This window comes from Euprymna scolopes, chromosome 22, assembly GCF_053919585.1.
Source record: "Euprymna scolopes isolate OS-2025 chromosome 22, ASM5391958v1, whole genome shotgun sequence".
NCBI classification, from domain to species: domain Eukaryota; kingdom Metazoa; phylum Mollusca; class Cephalopoda; order Sepiida; family Sepiolidae; genus Euprymna; species Euprymna scolopes.
The window spans coordinates 116,403,541-116,421,964 of record NC_136503.1 but is presented as its reverse complement, the minus strand read 5'-3'; the positions used below and the strand labels follow the sequence as shown (position 1 = coordinate 116,421,964).

General features: G+C 35.7%; 2 protein-coding genes and 1 long non-coding RNA gene across 6 annotated transcripts in view; 1 reads left to right on the top strand and 2 right to left on the bottom strand.

Annotated features, from left to right (window-relative positions):
- Positions 1-18,424, bottom strand: part of LOC145243682 (integrator complex subunit 13-like) — a 1,170,185-nt gene that overhangs the window by 675,485 nt on the left and 476,276 nt on the right. The gene's annotated exons all lie outside the window — the stretch shown is intronic.
- Positions 1-18,424, bottom strand: part of LOC145243684 (uncharacterized) — a 701,194-nt gene that overhangs the window by 233,671 nt on the left and 449,099 nt on the right. For all 3 annotated transcript variants that reach the window (XR_013862938.1, XR_013862937.1, XR_013862936.1), the window contains exon 6: positions 4,458-4,552. This is a non-coding gene — a long non-coding RNA (uncharacterized LOC145243684). The remainder of the gene's footprint in view (positions 1-4,457; positions 4,553-18,424) is intronic.
- LOC145243683 (FMRFamide-activated amiloride-sensitive sodium channel-like) overlaps positions 1-18,424 on the top strand; it is a 531,594-nt gene that overhangs the window by 100,472 nt on the left and 412,698 nt on the right. For both annotated transcript variants that reach the window (XM_080106737.1, XM_080106738.1), the window contains exon 2: positions 7,078-9,109. In XM_080106737.1, the coding sequence (XP_079962863.1) occupies positions 9,030-9,109 (80 nt within the window). In that variant the 5' untranslated portion in view covers positions 7,078-9,029. The remainder of the gene's footprint in view (positions 1-7,077; positions 9,110-18,424) is intronic.

Here is an 18,424-nt window from a genome sequence, read left to right as displayed (position 1 = left end):
TCAAGCACCTTTGCATGAAGTTTTTTTTTTTTAAATCGGCCCAGCCGTTTCAGTCCATAGGGAACTCACTCACTCACTGAGTTCACTTTATATATTAATAGATAGATGTTCATTATTTTCCACTTCATTTCAATAAAACACTATGCCAAAAAAAAAAAAAATGAATACACATTTTTTCACTAGAAATAAATTTTAAAACTGATTTTTTAAAAGTTTGTTTCAAAATCTTAGGCATCTTAAAAAGGCATGAGAAAATGTTTTTTTAAAGTAGAAATTAAACAGCTTTCGTGTTTAAAAAACAAAACAAAAAAAAAACAGTAAAATAACGTGATTTCATTTCTACCGTAATGAGTGAGTGGATGAAAAAAAAGACAAAAAAACTATAAACTGGATATAAGTATTTTACAAAACACTAATACAAAGAGATTTCCAACACTTCAGTTTCTCGAATTATAATTAGGGAGCAAAACGAAAGGAGGGCAACAATAAAAAGTAATATGGAGTTATGGTGAACAGCGAAAATAAAATACAGAGTATCGATTCTCATTCAATCTTGAGCAAAGTCGAATCTTCCTGCTGGTTAATTATAAACAATAGTAATAATAAAAAAGAATACAATTGTTTGCCATTGTTGGTTAAGAATTAATGCGGTCGGCATCCGATATTCTTAATGGGTGGATTTGTTATGGAAGAAGAACGACTATGGGAATAATAAACAGAAATTTGCCAAGAAACAACACATTCACGACATACATCCGCATTGAACATTTATTTCTTTGCATTTCATTTTTATTGAACAGAAATCATTATATTATTAAATATAAAATAATAAAAATCATTATATTATTAAATATAAAATAATAAAAATCATTATATTATTAAATATAAAATAATAAAAATCATTATATTATTAAATATAAAATAATAAAAATCATTATATTATTAAATATAAAATAATAAAAATCATTATATTATTAAATATAAAATAATAAAAATCATTATATTATTAAATATAAAATAATAAAAATCATTATATTATTAAATATAAAATAATAAAAATCATTATATTATTAAATATAAAATAATAAAAATCATTATATTATTAAATATAAAATACTAAAAATCATCTTATTAAATATAAAATAATAAATATCATTATATTATTAAATATAAAATAATAAAAATCATTATATTATTAAATATAAAATAATAAATATCATTATATTATTTATCATTTATATTATTTATTAAATATAAATAAAATAATGTATTCATTTTTATGACTATTTTACAATATTTTTTATATTTTATTTCTTAAATTTATATTTCCATTTAATGTGGAGAAAAAACATGGCAGTCATTTAAAAAAAAGAAGTTTCATCTTGTTTAAGTGTAACAGTGAGAGTAGATTTTCTGTCGGAGGTATATTACCTCCTATTCCCTATTTATGTGAAAACAAAAGAATGGAATGCATATCTGGATTAAATATTTTTGTTTGCAATAAAATATATTTTACATACATTTTTCTTGCGTAAAGAGATAGTCCCCATTGATGGTGAAAAAAAAATGTTAATCATTTCTCCATTACCAAAGGTAAAAAGAGTGCTGCTTAATCCTGTGTTCCAATCGTCATTGGAACACAGGGTGGAGCAGGTGATAGTGTGATTGCAAGAATTAAGAGTAGATGGAATAACACTGTCGACCGACCAAAAGAAGATAATGTATACAAGTGAAACCTGGCCATTGAGAGTTCAAATGTGTTGCATGGATAGATATGACATGAGAATGATACAATGGATATGTAAGGTAAAGGCTAAGGTCTGGTGATTTCAGAGAAAAAAAATTAAATCTGGTCAATATGGAGAAATGTATACAGGACAGTGAAGCTGGATGATATGAAAGAGTAAAGGAGAGTTATTGGGTTAGTAGATGTAGAACACATATGAGGTAGCAGGTTGAGTTCACACGGAAAGACCAAGGAAAACACAGCGAAGTAATAAGGATGGATTTGAGAGAAAGTGTGATAAATATCTGGGCAGAGGTACGATGGTGGTGACGGTGGCTAAGTGGTTAAAGATACAGAATGAAAACTTGGATGTGCCAAGTTCGAATCCAGTTTATTCCAATCTTTTCATCATTGCCCGGAAAAAAAGGAGGTAAATAAAATAAATATCTGGCTAGAGATAGCATAGTTTGGAAATCAATCCCTTAAAACTGTCAAACACATGCCAGAGTGTAAAATGGAAACTAATGATAATGATCCCAAACAGGTAGAGTTGTATATTCATTTAGTAAACATTTTTCTTTTTTAGTACAAAAAGTATCTGGAATATATATATATATATATATATAATTACTATTATTATTATTTTAATACCTACAGACACTAGTGTTTCATCCTTTCGGGAATCATCAGTGCAGGGAGTTATGATTACAGCCGGTCAGGAGATTCAAACCCAGCCATGAAACCATCTTTGACTCCATTAAAAAGGAAAAAACCGCACAGCCAACATTAATCGCGAGAAATACAATTGAAATTAACATTTATAAATGTAAATGTCAAGATGGACAAGAGTGATCGTATGATCATAACATCATGATCTGCGCACGTAAGCTTAAATGACTGACTTTAATTATGTTAGCCCCTTTAATAACTCAGTTCTCATTGTTGAACAATAAGAACCGAGTCCTTAAAGGGACTAACATACTTAATACTATAATTATTATTTTAATACCTACAGACACTAATGTTTCATCCTTTAGAATATATATATATATATATATCAAGGTGTTTTTAGAGGTGTCGAACTTTAAATTGGCAACTCTATTTTCTTTAACTGCAGATTTCGCAACTATCAGTTATTTTTAGTTCAGCTTGGTTTGGCAATTCATCATGAAGAGACTGACACCTGAGCAGCGTTTGTAAACCGTGCAAATTTATTTTGAAATCACAGTTCAGTTTGAGCAACACTTCATGCATTACATGAGTTTTATAATCAATCATTCAAAAGATGAATTAGAGAAACTGTGAATCGTTTTCACACTGCGTTCACTCGAAACGATAATAGCCATCATGTAAGTCATCGTGCAGTGTGCACACAACAAACAATTCCTGCGGTGTGGTGTTAATGATGCTGCAAATGTGTCAATTCATTAACATACAATTAAACGTGTGTTTTTCGACTTTATGGAAGGTTTTGCATAAAGATATTTGCTTGCGTTGCCATTGATCCATAATTCCCTTTCAAAATTTTCTTAAGTGATGAAGCACAATTTTGGTTAAATGGTTACATCAATAAACAGAATTGTCAAATTTGGAGCGATGATAATCAACAAACTATGATTTGAAAACCCCATTACATCCAGAAAAAGTCACTGTTTGATATGCTCTACGGGCTGGTAGAATCATTGGTCCATATGTTTTTAAACGAGATGACGGTCAGAACATAACAATCAACGGTAAGTGATACAGAAAAATGATGACCAACCTTTCATGGCTCAACTGGAAGGCATTAATGTCGCAGATATGCGGTTTCAGCAGGATAGAGCCACATATCACACAGCACGTCAGACAATTTGCTGAGAGAAACATTTGATGAACAAAGAATTTCATGAAATTGATCCATCAACTGGCCACCTCATTCATGCGATTTAACCCCATTAGATTATTTTCATTGGGAATATGTAAAGTTATATGGCTATGCTGATAAACCAAATACAATAGACCACTTGCAAACAATATTTGACAAGTTATTGCTGAAATACAGCCTAATTTAATGCATAGAGTTTGTGAAAATTGAATCTCTAGGTTACGTCAAAACATACAAGCCATAAAGGTCATATGCCCAAAGTTGTATTTGCATTATAAATGCCAAAAATTGGAATAAATCACATATTTGTATAATAAAAATATTACCTTCTCCTTTGAGAATGAGTGTATGTAGTTCATTTATAGTGACATCCTCGAAGTCTAATGTGATCAGAGGGAACATTATATATATATAAATAAATTAAAGATGGCATAAATATCACTTTACACAAAGTAACTTCTCTTTAGATTTTTTCAGATTTATGTAATCATGCCTATAATTTGTGTTTCTTTCTTTTTTAAAATTAATGAGTTCTTATTCCTTGGATGAGTCAGGGCAGAAATTTGACATAATAATTATATGATTGTTTCTGCGCTACGAAACAGGTGTATAAAGAGTTGAACATTTTAAAATGCTGAAAGAATAAACGGTAAGATGAATAATATTTTGGAATTCGGATTATAGACTTTTTGTCATTTATATATAAGTATGTGTGGATTCAAACCTCTGGTGACTTAAGGAGCCAATCCATCTATATAATTTCTACTTGTAAAATACCCTTTTAACACAATTTAAAAAAGAAAAAGCAAACAATATAGGCGATAAGACTGCAGAGAAAAGATCAAATCAGTTTTGGAAAACACTTACTGCAATTGATTTCTTTCTTCTATTTTTCTATTTTTACATGTTCATGAGACTGCACACATCTTCCACTAAAATACATCTCAGCCCTTATAAGAAATCTGGTTGAAAAAAATAAAAAAAAGAAACAAGAAAAAGAGTGATTGAAATATTTCCCTCCAAAGACGATGTTATGGTGTAATACATTTAAAACAAGAAAATAAGTCAATCATGTGAATGTACATCAATGCCTGACAACGTAAGGATGGGCCAATATCTCATCTAAGTCTTACTTTTCCATATTAAATAAAATATTACTAAACTATATAATGAAAATGTTGATAACTCAAAACCTATTTATTTTGATAGGCTAAAACTTTGCTTGCTGCTATCACAGAGAATAAGATACAAAGAAGAAATCAGAAAGTTGAAATTCTATGAAAATTGTGACCTTGACGTTTGACGTGTCAAACCTCAAGGTCATATAAGATGCAGGATTGGTTACAAGTACCGAGTCTCTACAATGAGCAGAACCATTGACAAAATTGTTACTTTATCCTTTTTCTGTGATCTTGACCTTTGACCTAGACATACCAAATTTAAATCAGTTCTACGTGAGACTATTAGATTATGACCGATATTTTGTTTATGTTTGGTGGCGATTGGTCAAGCAATATAAACTCTAGGCTGTACACAAACTCAACCGGAAACAAAACTATGAGTGTTAGTCGTCATTTCACACAACCCATGGGGTTAGAACTGTTTTATTACTTGCATCCTTAGATTGGCATGGTTCTCATGTTACAAAGCCACTTGGAAAGGGGGTTACAGTTGGGAATGAGAGCTTGAGTAGTTGATGGAGTTGAGAAATAGGGTAGGGAGAAAAACAAAAGGATTTCAGAGTACTGGTGGATAAAAGCGAACCTCATGCCTAAAGGTGTACAAAGCAATCTTCTATTATACCCAAGATAAATCCTACTTGAACCATAGATGGGATCCTGAAAGGTATTATCACCTGAGTGGCTTTTAGATTTGCTCAGTGTCGACTCATTACTATTAAACAAAAAATTACTTACAAAATATACTGATCTACAAAATCATTCAGACACAAAATTTAAACAATGAATAATTGAACATATGAAGAGTTTCATGTTTCCAAAGAAGGGGTAGCCATCTTAAATTCTTTGTTCCGCTTGACAGTTTTATATTTCTTGTGGAATTTCTCCAGAAATTATCAAAGATATTACATCATCCCGGATATTTTTATTTAAATTTAGTAATCAATTTCATATATACTGAATTCACATGTGAAGGATCTTTTTTAAAATAAATAGATTTTGTACTTGGTGCTACCAGATCAGTAGGTATCTCCACGACGTTGTGTAAAACGTCAACATTGTACACATTAATAGCAACGTCATCATTTCATGCGTTTGTGTCAATTTCTATGGATGGGCATACGTGTTAGAATGGTTAATAGAAGTAACTTTTTTACTATAGATAAAAAACAATATAAGACTTACCCTTTGTAAAACAAATAGATTTTTATTAACGAACTACACAGACGAGAGATAATAGAATAAAAGTAATTTTAACGTCTTCTGTTGATACTTATGTATCTAATGATAATGTTGCTTACAGGCCTCCGTACTTTAAAAAAAAAAGTGCAAAAAATACAGATCACCCTCTATCAATTTAAATAATGAAAAAAAACGAATTTTTTAGGCTGATTTGGGATTTGCAATTTTTATTATCTCAAGAATCAGATATTAAAATATATTAAATATAAATAAAACCATTTATAAAAATATCTGTCTAAACTATTATGTAATATTTGAACTTAATATCATTTAAAGCTTTTTGAAAAAAATTAACTTTCTTCCAGCTATATATTAGGGGATGGAGCGAAAAAAAGAGAGTAGTAAAAAATAAAGAAGAAAAAATAAAATAGTAAAACATAGTAAATAAATGTCCCAATGAAAATAATGACATTGTTCCTGTAAAGCAATTTGGTTACACACTGACCAATCAACTTGTAGGGCGTATTTATTTCATCCATCCAAAGAAGGACTACTTCAGTCACTTTTGGAATCATGGACGATTATCAGAGTTTTTTTTATTATAGCAATCCAGAAGAACGCCCTCCTTCTTATTCTGTACTGCTTTGATCCACTGGATTCTCGAGAATCAACTATATTTACTCAAAAATGAGCTGCTAAGCTGCTCATTAACTCTCAGTAGCTGAAAAACTTTCTTATTGCTCCTTTCTACACTCAAATACTGTCCAACATTTTCAACCTATACCAAATGGTGTTGGTAACTTTAATATCTTTTCGTTATTGTTGCTAAAAGAAATTCTGTTTATTCTTTCATTTGACACCCGTTGTACAAATAATATTATAGGAGTTTGTATTAACACTCTGCTGAGACTAGCATTCATAGATGATTGACCACATAAGTGATCCTCATTCAATCCTTGGCAGAGTCAAGTCAAGTCTCCCTTCTGAAATATTATAAGACTTGATATATAAATAATAAAGTTTAAGCTAAATTTTGATTTTAAATACGGTTGAAATTTAAAAAGTTATGAAGTACAATAAAAAAAAAGATCATATCTATTCAAAAGTTTTCTTTTATTTTCTTTCAGGTTTTAAAAACTGCCAAGCTGCAATTTCAACGCAAAGTATACAACCAGAAAAAGAGAGTGAACCGAGAGAAACGAGCTTTTGCTTCTTATAAAAATGGTAACAGAACGATGGAACCAGACATCAGTATGGAATTCAAGAGAGAACTACAAGCGGCTGCAGGATCCATACTCGCATTGTCAAAAACGCAGGTGGATGCCAAAGCTGCGGTAGGGCGCTAGCGGCAAGCACACGATAAACATGAAAGCACTTTCTGGAAACGGAACGAGGCCGAAATACAAGTACAATAGGCACTACCGGCAGTCGAAAATGTCAGGAAGAATAAAATGAACAACCAAGTTTGGAAGGGAGGAGAGAGAGAGTGATAAAATAAGCATTAATGACATGGCAGACGACAAGGGTAAGGACGGGAGAAAAACTAATATAATGGGGTGATGCTGAAATATAGCCTGACTGTCGTCAAACGATTGACGCAGATCAAACTAGCCAATATATATCATCCACGTACTGGCCACGTGATAAAAATTTGCTAAATGTGGGAAAAGTGAAATAAATCTAAATGAAGACGATTAAACACGTTACTGCAGTTTTAAGCCGCCGTTTTTATACAACTATCGTCAAACATTTAAAAAAAATATGTAGAAAAAGAAAAACACATACAGATAATATATTATACATGTATAAACAGAAAGAGATTAGAAAGTGTTCTATACTGATGTAAAAATAATTCTGAAAAGTTGATTTGTTGTCTGGAGATTTTAAAATGGAATCATGAAAAAATTAAAATACTAAGTCAAAATTGATAACAGAATTTCTATAGAAACCAAAGAAAATATACAAAAATTCTTGAATAAATCATGCACAAATTTCAAACAGACAAAAGTAAGAAAATAATGTAAAAAAAAAATTAGTTTATAAATTAAAAACGCTAGAAAAAAATAATAATAGTAATTAAATAAAAAAAAATTATAAAGTAAAAAAAGTAAAAATACGCCCTTACATACAAAAAAGAAAAAAAAAAATCAAATAAGACTGGTACGCCTGACCGTTTCTTTAAATCGCAATCTCAGATGAAAAAAAAATCTATTGTTTTGGAAGACATAAAAAAAAAAAAAAAATTTAAAACAATTATTTTCTGCTAAAAAAAAAATATGTAAATATTTATACACATGTGCATGCATATATCCAAAAGTCTTAGTATACATGTTCAAAAAATATATCTTCATACAAATCAGTTTCTATATATTAGATAGTCATATATTATATCTTAGTTATTTTGTTGAGCGAGCAAACTCACTAGTCAGTAATAGCCTTTGCAGTATTGTAGGCACTGCACCAAGATCCTCAATAAAAAACTCTCTTTCTTTCTCTCTCTCTATAGATATATACATATATATTATACATACACACAAATATACTTACACTTTCATATCTATAAGCATACACACAACTATTATATAATCACACATATGTACACATAATAGATCTCGATATATAAATACATATATACATAACGTACATATCTCTATATAAGCACACACACACACACACACATATATATATATATATATATATATAAACACATATATATCGACACAAATACAAAACATACATATATATACATTCAAAATACATGTATAAAAATACATATTCAATAAAATATGCATATATATACATTATCCACACACACACATACCATAGTACTAATTTTTCAAATGTGCCATACATATTCAAGCGCACACACATCTATATATTCTGATTAGTAAAGTTAAAGATATGAAAAGGCACTCATGAATACATCTAATCAGCACTACACTGCCAACATAAAAGCAATAAGCACAATAACATAGATATATACACATATACATGTATACGCGCGCACAAGTGTGCGGCAGTAGTATTTTGATAGGCATCATTTTTGGAGTGACACCATTTTCTGGGCTGTTCTTTTACCATGACGTCCAGTTCCATGAAAGTCCATTGCGCGTGTGGAGCGCCTCTCTGCAACAGCAATAACTACGAACCCATGAAAAGGTAAGTTTCATGCAATTGCAGTTTCCTCTTTCATTAGATTGCCATCTTTGTGCAAAATATTGTACAGATAAACTCTTCTTGCCGTTTTGCTACCCCTCTATTGCAGGTGTAATGGACTCATCCACTATGTATTTACGGCAAAAAACAAATTCCAGCTTGTCCATATTTATATTCAGGCAAATGTTATTAAACAACAGTTTTTATTTATGAGTCTTTTTTCTTTTTATTTTCGGAAATGACTTTTTACTATTTCAGTCATATTTGTGCAGTTTATTTGCTTTCTTTGCAGTTTCCGTGGGTTTCTTGTTCCAAATAAAAAATTAAAAAGTTTTTATTATATATGGCTGCTGTCTACCCGGTTTCAAGTATGACAACCTTTTTTCAAGTTTTGTGCACTTGGAGATGATTTTTCAGTCCTGCCAGAATCCGGCAGATCTTAACACAAATTGGACATTGTCGATCATTTTGAATCGTATGAATGTTACCTTCAGTGGCAGTAGCTTGTGTATGCTTGCACAGATGACTTTTGAGACTAGCAAGTGACTGACAGAGCTTCCCAAGAGCAGTACAGTTGACAAGTCGACTATTTGGGAGTAGTTCTGACCCTATTTCACTCTTGTGGACCAGTAGTTTCAAAACTGTATGCTGAACAGGATCCATCTCAAAAGGGTTAATTCATAAATCAAACCACGCTAGGTGTTACTCTCCTGTGCCACTCAACCAAATAATATGTTGAATCGTTCCAAGACACAATATAAATATATATATATATATATATATATATATATATATTTTTTTTTTGTTTAATATAATTATCCACTGACACGTGTTTCATCGTCTACGACTCATCAGAGTGGCTGAGTCTAGCAAGATTCGAAATCGGGATGCCATGATAAGAAGCCTAAACCTCTACCACTAGGCTATCCCACACGACTGCTGGATGTATCGCGCTTTATGTAGATGTTATTTGTTTGTTTTTGTATTGCAACACTTTTTTGAATGAATTCAATTATTTATAGGAAAGTGCATTTTTGACTAATGGGGAGCGGCATATGTATTGTTTATATATATATATATATATATATATATATATATATATATATATATATATATAGTCTTATTTGTAGTATTCCGAATTTTACTGGGTTTATATAATTCAGTAATCGTTCATATACCAATGAATTTTAAGCCAAAAAGAGATGACTTAAACTGTAAGCTACAAAATTATCATATTCCATAATTGAGCATTCATATATTGTTTTAACAAAAACCAAAACTTCAAAGAATGGGTTGAGAACAACAAATAGTGTATTTCATCGTTAGTTACAATTGTTTCAAGACTATTCGGACAAATCCAAACATTATGTCGTTTGAGAAGAAAGGCTGTTCTTGTGAAAATTTTCAAATGACATCATGTTTGGATTTGTCCAAATAGTCTTGAAACAATTGTAACTAACGATGAAATACACTATTTGTTGCTATCAACCCATTCTTCGAAGTCTTGGTTTTTGTTAAAACAATATATATATATATATATATATATATATATATAAAATGTTATTTATGAGGTATATCAATGTATATTTTGAGAGCATTTTCATCCAATTTAAAGTTCGAATGCATTTAATTAAAATAGAATAAATTAATATCGTCAGAACTATTTGGCTGATTATTATTCATATTGTCTAAGTTTATAATCATTTAATTTATTCATCCGCCATATAATTGGGAAATTGATTGTTAATCAAAATAGCTTTTAATTCATAAAAATTAGTTGGTTTTTAGTTAAAAATATTACTTTTGCAGTTTGATAGATTTTTTATCATTTCTATTTCATATGGCTGTGAATATTGGCTATTATAATTTACAATGCAGGAGTTAATACTGGTGGTTTTTATAAGGAAAGATGATGAATGCATCGTGTTAGAATCAATGATCACATCTGAAAACAGAATTATGTTATTAATGTTTAGTCGATAAGACTATTTAAGTACAGAATTAATTGGAAGAAAAAAATTTATTTTTCTTTTATTTCATCGTTATTGTCTGCAAAAAAACAAAAAAATGATATCATCCACGTAACGTGCATAAATATAGCCGCTACTTTAAAAGATTCTCCTTCAGTGATCGATTTTTGTACGGAAATACATAATTTGACAAATCATTTCCCTTCACTTTTAAATTAAAAAGTAAATGTTATGGATATTAATGCGAACATTGGCGAAGCATAATTTTTTTTCCATCAGCTTTGCATGAAACGTGTTGGTTGTTTTTGTTTTGCCGCATATCAACCCTTTTCATGTTATTTTATGCCCAATCCAGTGATGTTGAAGAAAATTTTTTTAATAGAATATATATATATTTTTTTTTTCCAAGTCAATTTCTATTCAACCCATAGTTGGGAACCTAACAAGTACTACAACTCCGGATCAGAGTGGACCGGGGAGTAATGGCAATTAAGAGGTGGCTCCACACTCCCCAAAACCCACAAGCTGGAGCCTCACCATCGAATATAGTTTAAAGTTATATCCAGGACCCCATGAAGGGTGTACATTACTTATTAATATTATTAGAAAAAGGTGATAGTGTGATTGCAAAAATTAGGAATGGAAGGGAAAAGTTCACAATAATCGTGCCATTATTAAAACAGAGCATTATCACTATCGACCAAGGGAAAAGTCTATGAGACATGAGTATGCAGTATGATAATGCATGAAAGCTGGCCAATGAATGTTGAGTATATGCGTTGCATGGAGAGAAATGATATGAGAATGATGCAATGAATGTGTAGACAGGCTTAGTCCTGATGACCTTAGAGGAAGATTAAATCTGAACAGTATAGGGAGATGTGTGCTGAAGAGTCGACTTCGATGGTATGGTCACAAAAGAATTGAGGAAATTTCTTGGGTTGATAGATGTAAGAGAGTCAAGATAGCAGGTTCAAGGGAAGGTCAAGAAAAACATGGAAGGAAATAATTATAGTCAAGACTGTCTGCTACTTTTGACTTCCGTTTTTTTTTTTTGCAATCAAGAAAAGTCATTCTTAACAAGAGGAAAAGGGAGGTTGGCTTTCACATTATCTGAGAGAAAGATAATAATCCCAAGGGACCATATCTTACTTGTCACTGTTGTCCCATGTGCAGATCAGAAACCGGAAGTCAAAAAGAGCAGGCAATTTGGATTATAACCGAGGAAGTAATAAAAATGAACCTATGGAAAAGAGGGATGAATAAAGACCTGAGCAGAGAGAGATTACTTTGCAAGTTAATTTTATAAAGCTGTTCAACGCATGCCAGAATGCTATACATGGTGGTGGTGGTGGTGGTGGTGATGATGATGATGATGATTTAAATCCTGCAGATTTTTTGCTGTTGTTGTTGTTTTGTATGTTTAGCTAATTGGAGAGATAAAAAAAAAACATTTCTATTCAGCCTCAAGAAACAATAGCTATCCCCTTGTAAGGGTGGCTGTGTAGAGAATCTATAGTGAAGCAAGGGTTGCACAATCCCCAATCACACCTTTGTAACCCCTCCAGTGCAGCTCAGCTCAGGTGCATAGGCTCGTGATTGAAATGCACCCGTAGCCGATACCTGTGGCGTTACCCGTGGTTTCGTCTAGTGGTCGAATTCGTCTTTGCCGTCGTCGTTGGTCGCTCTCCGGTTCCACTTTCAAATCAGCTTCCAACCGTCACCTGGGCTATCGGAGAAATATATTGAATTCACAACGGCGTTCCAATCAAAGAAAAGAAAGTCAAAACTTAATTGGTTTTTCTTAACATAGAATTGATTATTGTCTTTGACTTTACTAATAATAGTTACACACTGGCCTAGTCATGCAACTTAGGGGGCTGGCAGTTTTGTTTCTTTTACCAAGTTCTCTGTTCTTCATCTACCGTCAGTCCACGGAAAGGGATCAGCGAAAAGAGACCCCAATTAGCCAAGTGTCTTCTTTTTATCAAATCAGTCGTTCCTCCTTCCACCTTTTTGGATTTATTCTTTCTTTCTTTCCTTTCCTCTCTTCTTTTATCCTATTAATTTGTACTCCCTTTCCTTTTTCCTCTTTTGAATTTCCTCCCTCTCTCTGTTTCCCTGATTTCTACTCCTCCTTTCGGCTTTATCTATTCCCATTTTTAACCCTCATTGCACTGAGGTGTTCACTTATCATGTAATTAGGAGCTATTAGTCACCTCCAGGTCGAACAATGCCTGGCGGCGACCCCTCACCCCCGATTCCCACCCCAAGCTGTCAGCTTAAGAATCTCTGGATTTCTTCATATCGCTCAACAGAGGGTCTAAAAACAACCTTTTTATTGTTAACGGATTTACAATAGCAATAAGATAAGAACAATGATTTGTTTTTTTTCTTTCTGACAAAATCCCATAGACATTTCTGTTTAAAACAACATCAAACCATCATCATCATCGTCATTAGAATTCAGCCGTGTGAATTCCTCTGAATTCGTGTCGACTAGCAAGGTTACTCGGCATCGCTCAGTCCGCATCATGTCACATCTCGCCCCCTACCTGTTTTGTCCTTTACTTTGTAAATGACACCTGAGTCCCAACCCCGTGCTCGGACAGTCCATAACAGGAATATTTAAAGTTCTCAGATCAGTTGTCTCTGGTGTGAGGTGGAGGGTGATATAGCGAGAGAGAGAAAAAAAACAGTAATAAAACAACCAAAAATCACAATCTGCCAGCCAGCCCCCATACTTTAAAACAAAAAAAAAAAAATCGAATGAGAATTAAAAAAAAAGGATAATTGTTCACTCGAAAGTCCAAGAGTCTTCATATATATGTCAACCAAACATCAACAATTGTTCTCTTTTTTTTTTCGTCCCCTCCCCTTGTCTGCGTTTGTGTATGTGCATGTATGTGTATTTTAGATCAGGTGACGGGAGAAATGACAATTCGATTTAGGGACTAATCATGCAATGAAAATGTCTTTCAGTTCCTACAAAAATGAGGTTCCTCCCACCTCTTACATTTACGCGCCATTCTCCTCATCTCTCTGTTACGTCCCTTTTTCTTCTTTTTTTTTATTTTCTGACAATGTCCAACCTTACAGCAGGTGCCATTGTTTCGGCTACCATCTCGGATATCTCTTTTGCAGGTGGCGTTCCCACCTGGGCCTCGGTCTCCTCTATCGGAGGCTGCAGCTCTTGTACTCTGTCTTGATCTAGACATGGTGCACTCATTGGCATCCCCTCTTCCCTCAGGTGCTCGTATTGTCCGTGTCTTAGTTTTACCCTACCTTTTTCTATGTTTTATCCCAGGCCACTATGTTAACCATATCCTCACCCCCTCTTGGGTTCTGTTCACCCACAGGACATAGTTCTCTGAGCCTCTGCCCCTCCGACAGCGATACGCACCCCCAGTGCAACATAGCACTGCAGTACCTGTCTAACGAGGTCCACAGGCAACCTTAAATCATGCAGTAGCTCAACCTGTATTTTCAATAATACGTCTCTCAACCTTCCCGGGGCCACTATGCTGGGGTGACAGGTTTCCCAATGACAACACATCTAACTGCGCACATACATGTTCCGAGATTAATATCAACAACTGTCCCGCCGGCCATAGCCAACAATTTAAAATATGTCTACACCAGATAGTCCAGTTCTTACAGTCCTGTCATTATGACATCAATTATATTGGTCACTTCTCCTCTAAATATCTGCACCTGGAAAAATAATCCTCTCAACTGGCCCTGAACGCGGTCACCTCCACCCTGGTGACATTTGGCACAGACTCACTATTTTCGCCAACAGTGCCAGCACTTTTGAATCGCTCTCTATCGTTTCTAATTTCTCCGCTGAGGAGATTTCTCATCCTTAGTTATCTCCTCGCCTGCTCGGTCCAACCACATGTCACCGGACCAACTTGGCAATTAACGCCTTGCTATCGCACAAGAAACTCTATCCTTTTCTTTCAATTAATCTCTCCAGGTGCGAACATCACGCACCTGATTTACTCGCAATGGAAAAATCCATCTAAAAATAATACATCACCTTTCGTGCACAATTGAGTGTAACCACACTTCACTCAGTGATGCTAATAATTATTTCCAATTATTTTCATTCAGTCTTGAGGCCTCTTTGGCCCTTATTTCGGAATTTAAGAAATCCTTTCTGACTGAGGCAAAATTCAAATTCTTCCAAAAGTCAGTTCAATCGCCGAAATTAATGCTTCTAATTATCCTCAACTGAACTACCCTAAAATTTGTTCAGTTTAGTAACGAAATCCTTCCAGACTGATGTACAAAAATATTTTTTTTTTTTTCAAAAATCAATTTAACTCTCGGAAATTTATATCTCCATGTTTTTCTCGCTGCATACACAAAACACAACTCTGCACAGTTTAATTCTCACAACAGCGTTCAGCATCGCTACATAAAAATACAGCCGATATCCAGCTAAAATGTTTCGTCAAAGTTCACGAACTGCTCAATTACTTAAGCCTCCTCTCAAAAGTAAGTGCCGATAACATCACGTGGTTCTCTTGACAGTCCAAAACTGCTTCCCCACGATTTAATTATTACAGTTTTCTTTCAACTGGGAAAATCTCAGGCCAAGCCTTTTTTTTTCGACAGTTTAAATTCCTCCAAGACACTCTCGCTCAACATGCAACTTTCTCGTGCTAAATTACTCTCTCCGTTTGCCAATTTAATCACTGCGAGATACTTCTAAATTACCTATTGCTCTTTTCTGCTATTAAAGGCCCCCCGCCCCCACCCTGGAGCTTTCTGTTTTAGTCCTTAGCTACCTCCAAGGTCAGTCCGCGACACAATCTGCCAACAGTGCGAACACATGGGGGCCCTCCATGCATCCACAGAGAAAACAATTGCACCACATTTCAACCAGGAGATGTCGCTCCAAGCTCCCGTTTCTGGCCTACTGACCCCCACTGGTCCTTGGTGGAAGGACGTCACACTACTCCTGGGACAGGGAGTCCCTTGCTCCCCTCAACGGCAGCCTCGGTTCACTTCTCCCAATTTGCTGGAGCCAGGAGATAGGTATTGGACACACTTCATCCCATTCGCTCGACTCCTCAGCTGACTCTGCGGTCAACTGCCATTCAGCTCTCTTTTCTTCACGAGTCGCGGCTACTCTTCATGGCCTCTTCGCGGCTACTCTTCGTAGCCTATAGCTGGTGAAGTGGAACCATGCTATTTCCCGTTCCAACTTTCCGTCCGTCTCTATATTTCTAGACTCTATAGAGGTCGTCGCTCTTGTCTTAAACCATCGCTCGGTGTCGTCCCTATAGTCGTCCGGAACTCTGTCCTCATCTTGTGTTTGACTACCCCTGGGATTCTTTATCTTTTTATCTGTCTCCTTCATCCAAACTTGGTCACCCTGTCTTAACTGTCTAGTAAACGCTGCCTTTTTTTTCTTCTTGACCTTCCTGGTCCTATTCGTCCTATCGGCCGTCGCCTTAGGGACCGTCCCTGATTCTCGGACCACTGGATCTGTAAGAGTTACTCCCTCCTTATTTATCTTATACCTCGCTACCCGGTTGACTTGGGACAATTTTCCTCCCTATTCCTTGGTGCTATCCACCTTGCCCATACAGGACCCGACCGTTCTTGGAGGAAGCTTCCTGTTGCTGTCAGCTCCCACAGGAAGTGGGACAGACCTCGCGTCACCTAGTGGTATCTCCACCCCTCTCACCGTTAGCATGTCTGGATTAAAACTCAGAGTGGCTCCCCTCGCTCGGAGCCAATCCTCTCCCAGAATCATTTCATTGCATAGCCCGGATACCACATACAGGGGGAAATTCTCTTTCTTTCCGGCCGCTCATACGGGTAGCCATACCTTCCCTGCCATCGACATCCAGTTACCGTCGGCCTGACTGAGCTCCACATCAGACGGGTACAACCTTCTCCTCCTTGCTACCATCCGACAGACATCCACGTCTATTAAGGATATTAGTGCTCCGGTGTCAACCAGAGCCTTCACCTGCGTGGCTCCTATCATCACATTACAGGTGAGTTCTCCCTTTTTGGTGAGCGGAGGGAACACCTGGGCTCTCCTCTTCTCCTGTTTCAGGGTTCTCTCCTGGTACTCCACTCCCGTGAGTATCGCAACTTGTGACAGTGGTTTCTTTCCAACCCTACCTGTCTGCCCTACCTCTCTTTCTCTACAGGTTCGCCGAGGGGGTGAGGTTTGGTTCTGATTCCTTCTCTCCAGAGGATCTTTCGCCTTCGAGTGGCTTTTCCTCCGGTCAGGACAGTCCCTCCTAATGTCTCAGGTCTCCACACCGCCAGCACCTGTGGGACTGGTGGCTGTAGGAGAAGCGGTCATTTTTGCCTTTTCTCTGAAACGCATTCAGTTCGGTCTTTACGATGCCCACTCTGACTCTCCCCTTCTGTTGGGGTGTCCTCGTAGACAGTGAGGCACACACTTGACCGATGTCCCTCACAGGTCCAGCATATAGGTGCGATCATAGGACCTATATCGGGGGTCCCCTGTCTATTCTCTGGGTTCTGTTTTCATTCCCCAATACCCCATGACTCTGGCCCTTGACCTGATCTCTGGACACTCTCTGCCTTCCGCCTCTTCACTTCCACCTCGGGGCCTTCCATCCATTATCCGTGCTTGCAACCAAGCATGGTTTTTCGCCACCTTGCGTGCCTCTTCTAGAGTGTCTGGGCAGCTCTCCAGCACCTCCATTTTTGCCGTCTCATCTTGCAATGCATCTACCATTACGTTGATTAACATTGCCTGCGTGGTAGCCATGTTCCGGTGCTCCGCAACCGGATATGCGAGGATTGCCAGTTCCTCCATGCGGTTGACCAGCCCATCTACATCCTCCCTGGTGGCCATCTTTATTCGGGCTAGCTCTCTTATTGCTTGGTCCATCGTCTTTTTACCGGCAAACTTCCTTTTTAACGGTTCACGAAAATCGGTCCATGCTATGCCTGGGTTATATTCTATGCACCTGCATATAAACTTCAAGGCCACCCCCGTCGCCCCATTGCAGGCCAACAAAACCATCTCCCTATCTGTAAGACCATATACTAGTCTCTTTTTCTCTACTGTCGCTATCCATCCCCCTACTCCCTTCGCATCTCCTCCATACAAGGGTATACTTATCCCCCACAGTGGTCGTTCCATGGTCATCTGTAGCTCTACGGTCTCTACTGATCCCTCCCCACTGACTGGTTTGCTTCGCTTTCTCCCCCAGAGACCATCGCCTTTCCCACTCACGCTCTTTCTACCACCCAGCAACAAAACTACTGTCAACTCCATGCAAAGTTGAAATTCAAAATTCTAAACACAGACCGAGCACCAAAACTGATCAAAGAATGGAAAGGG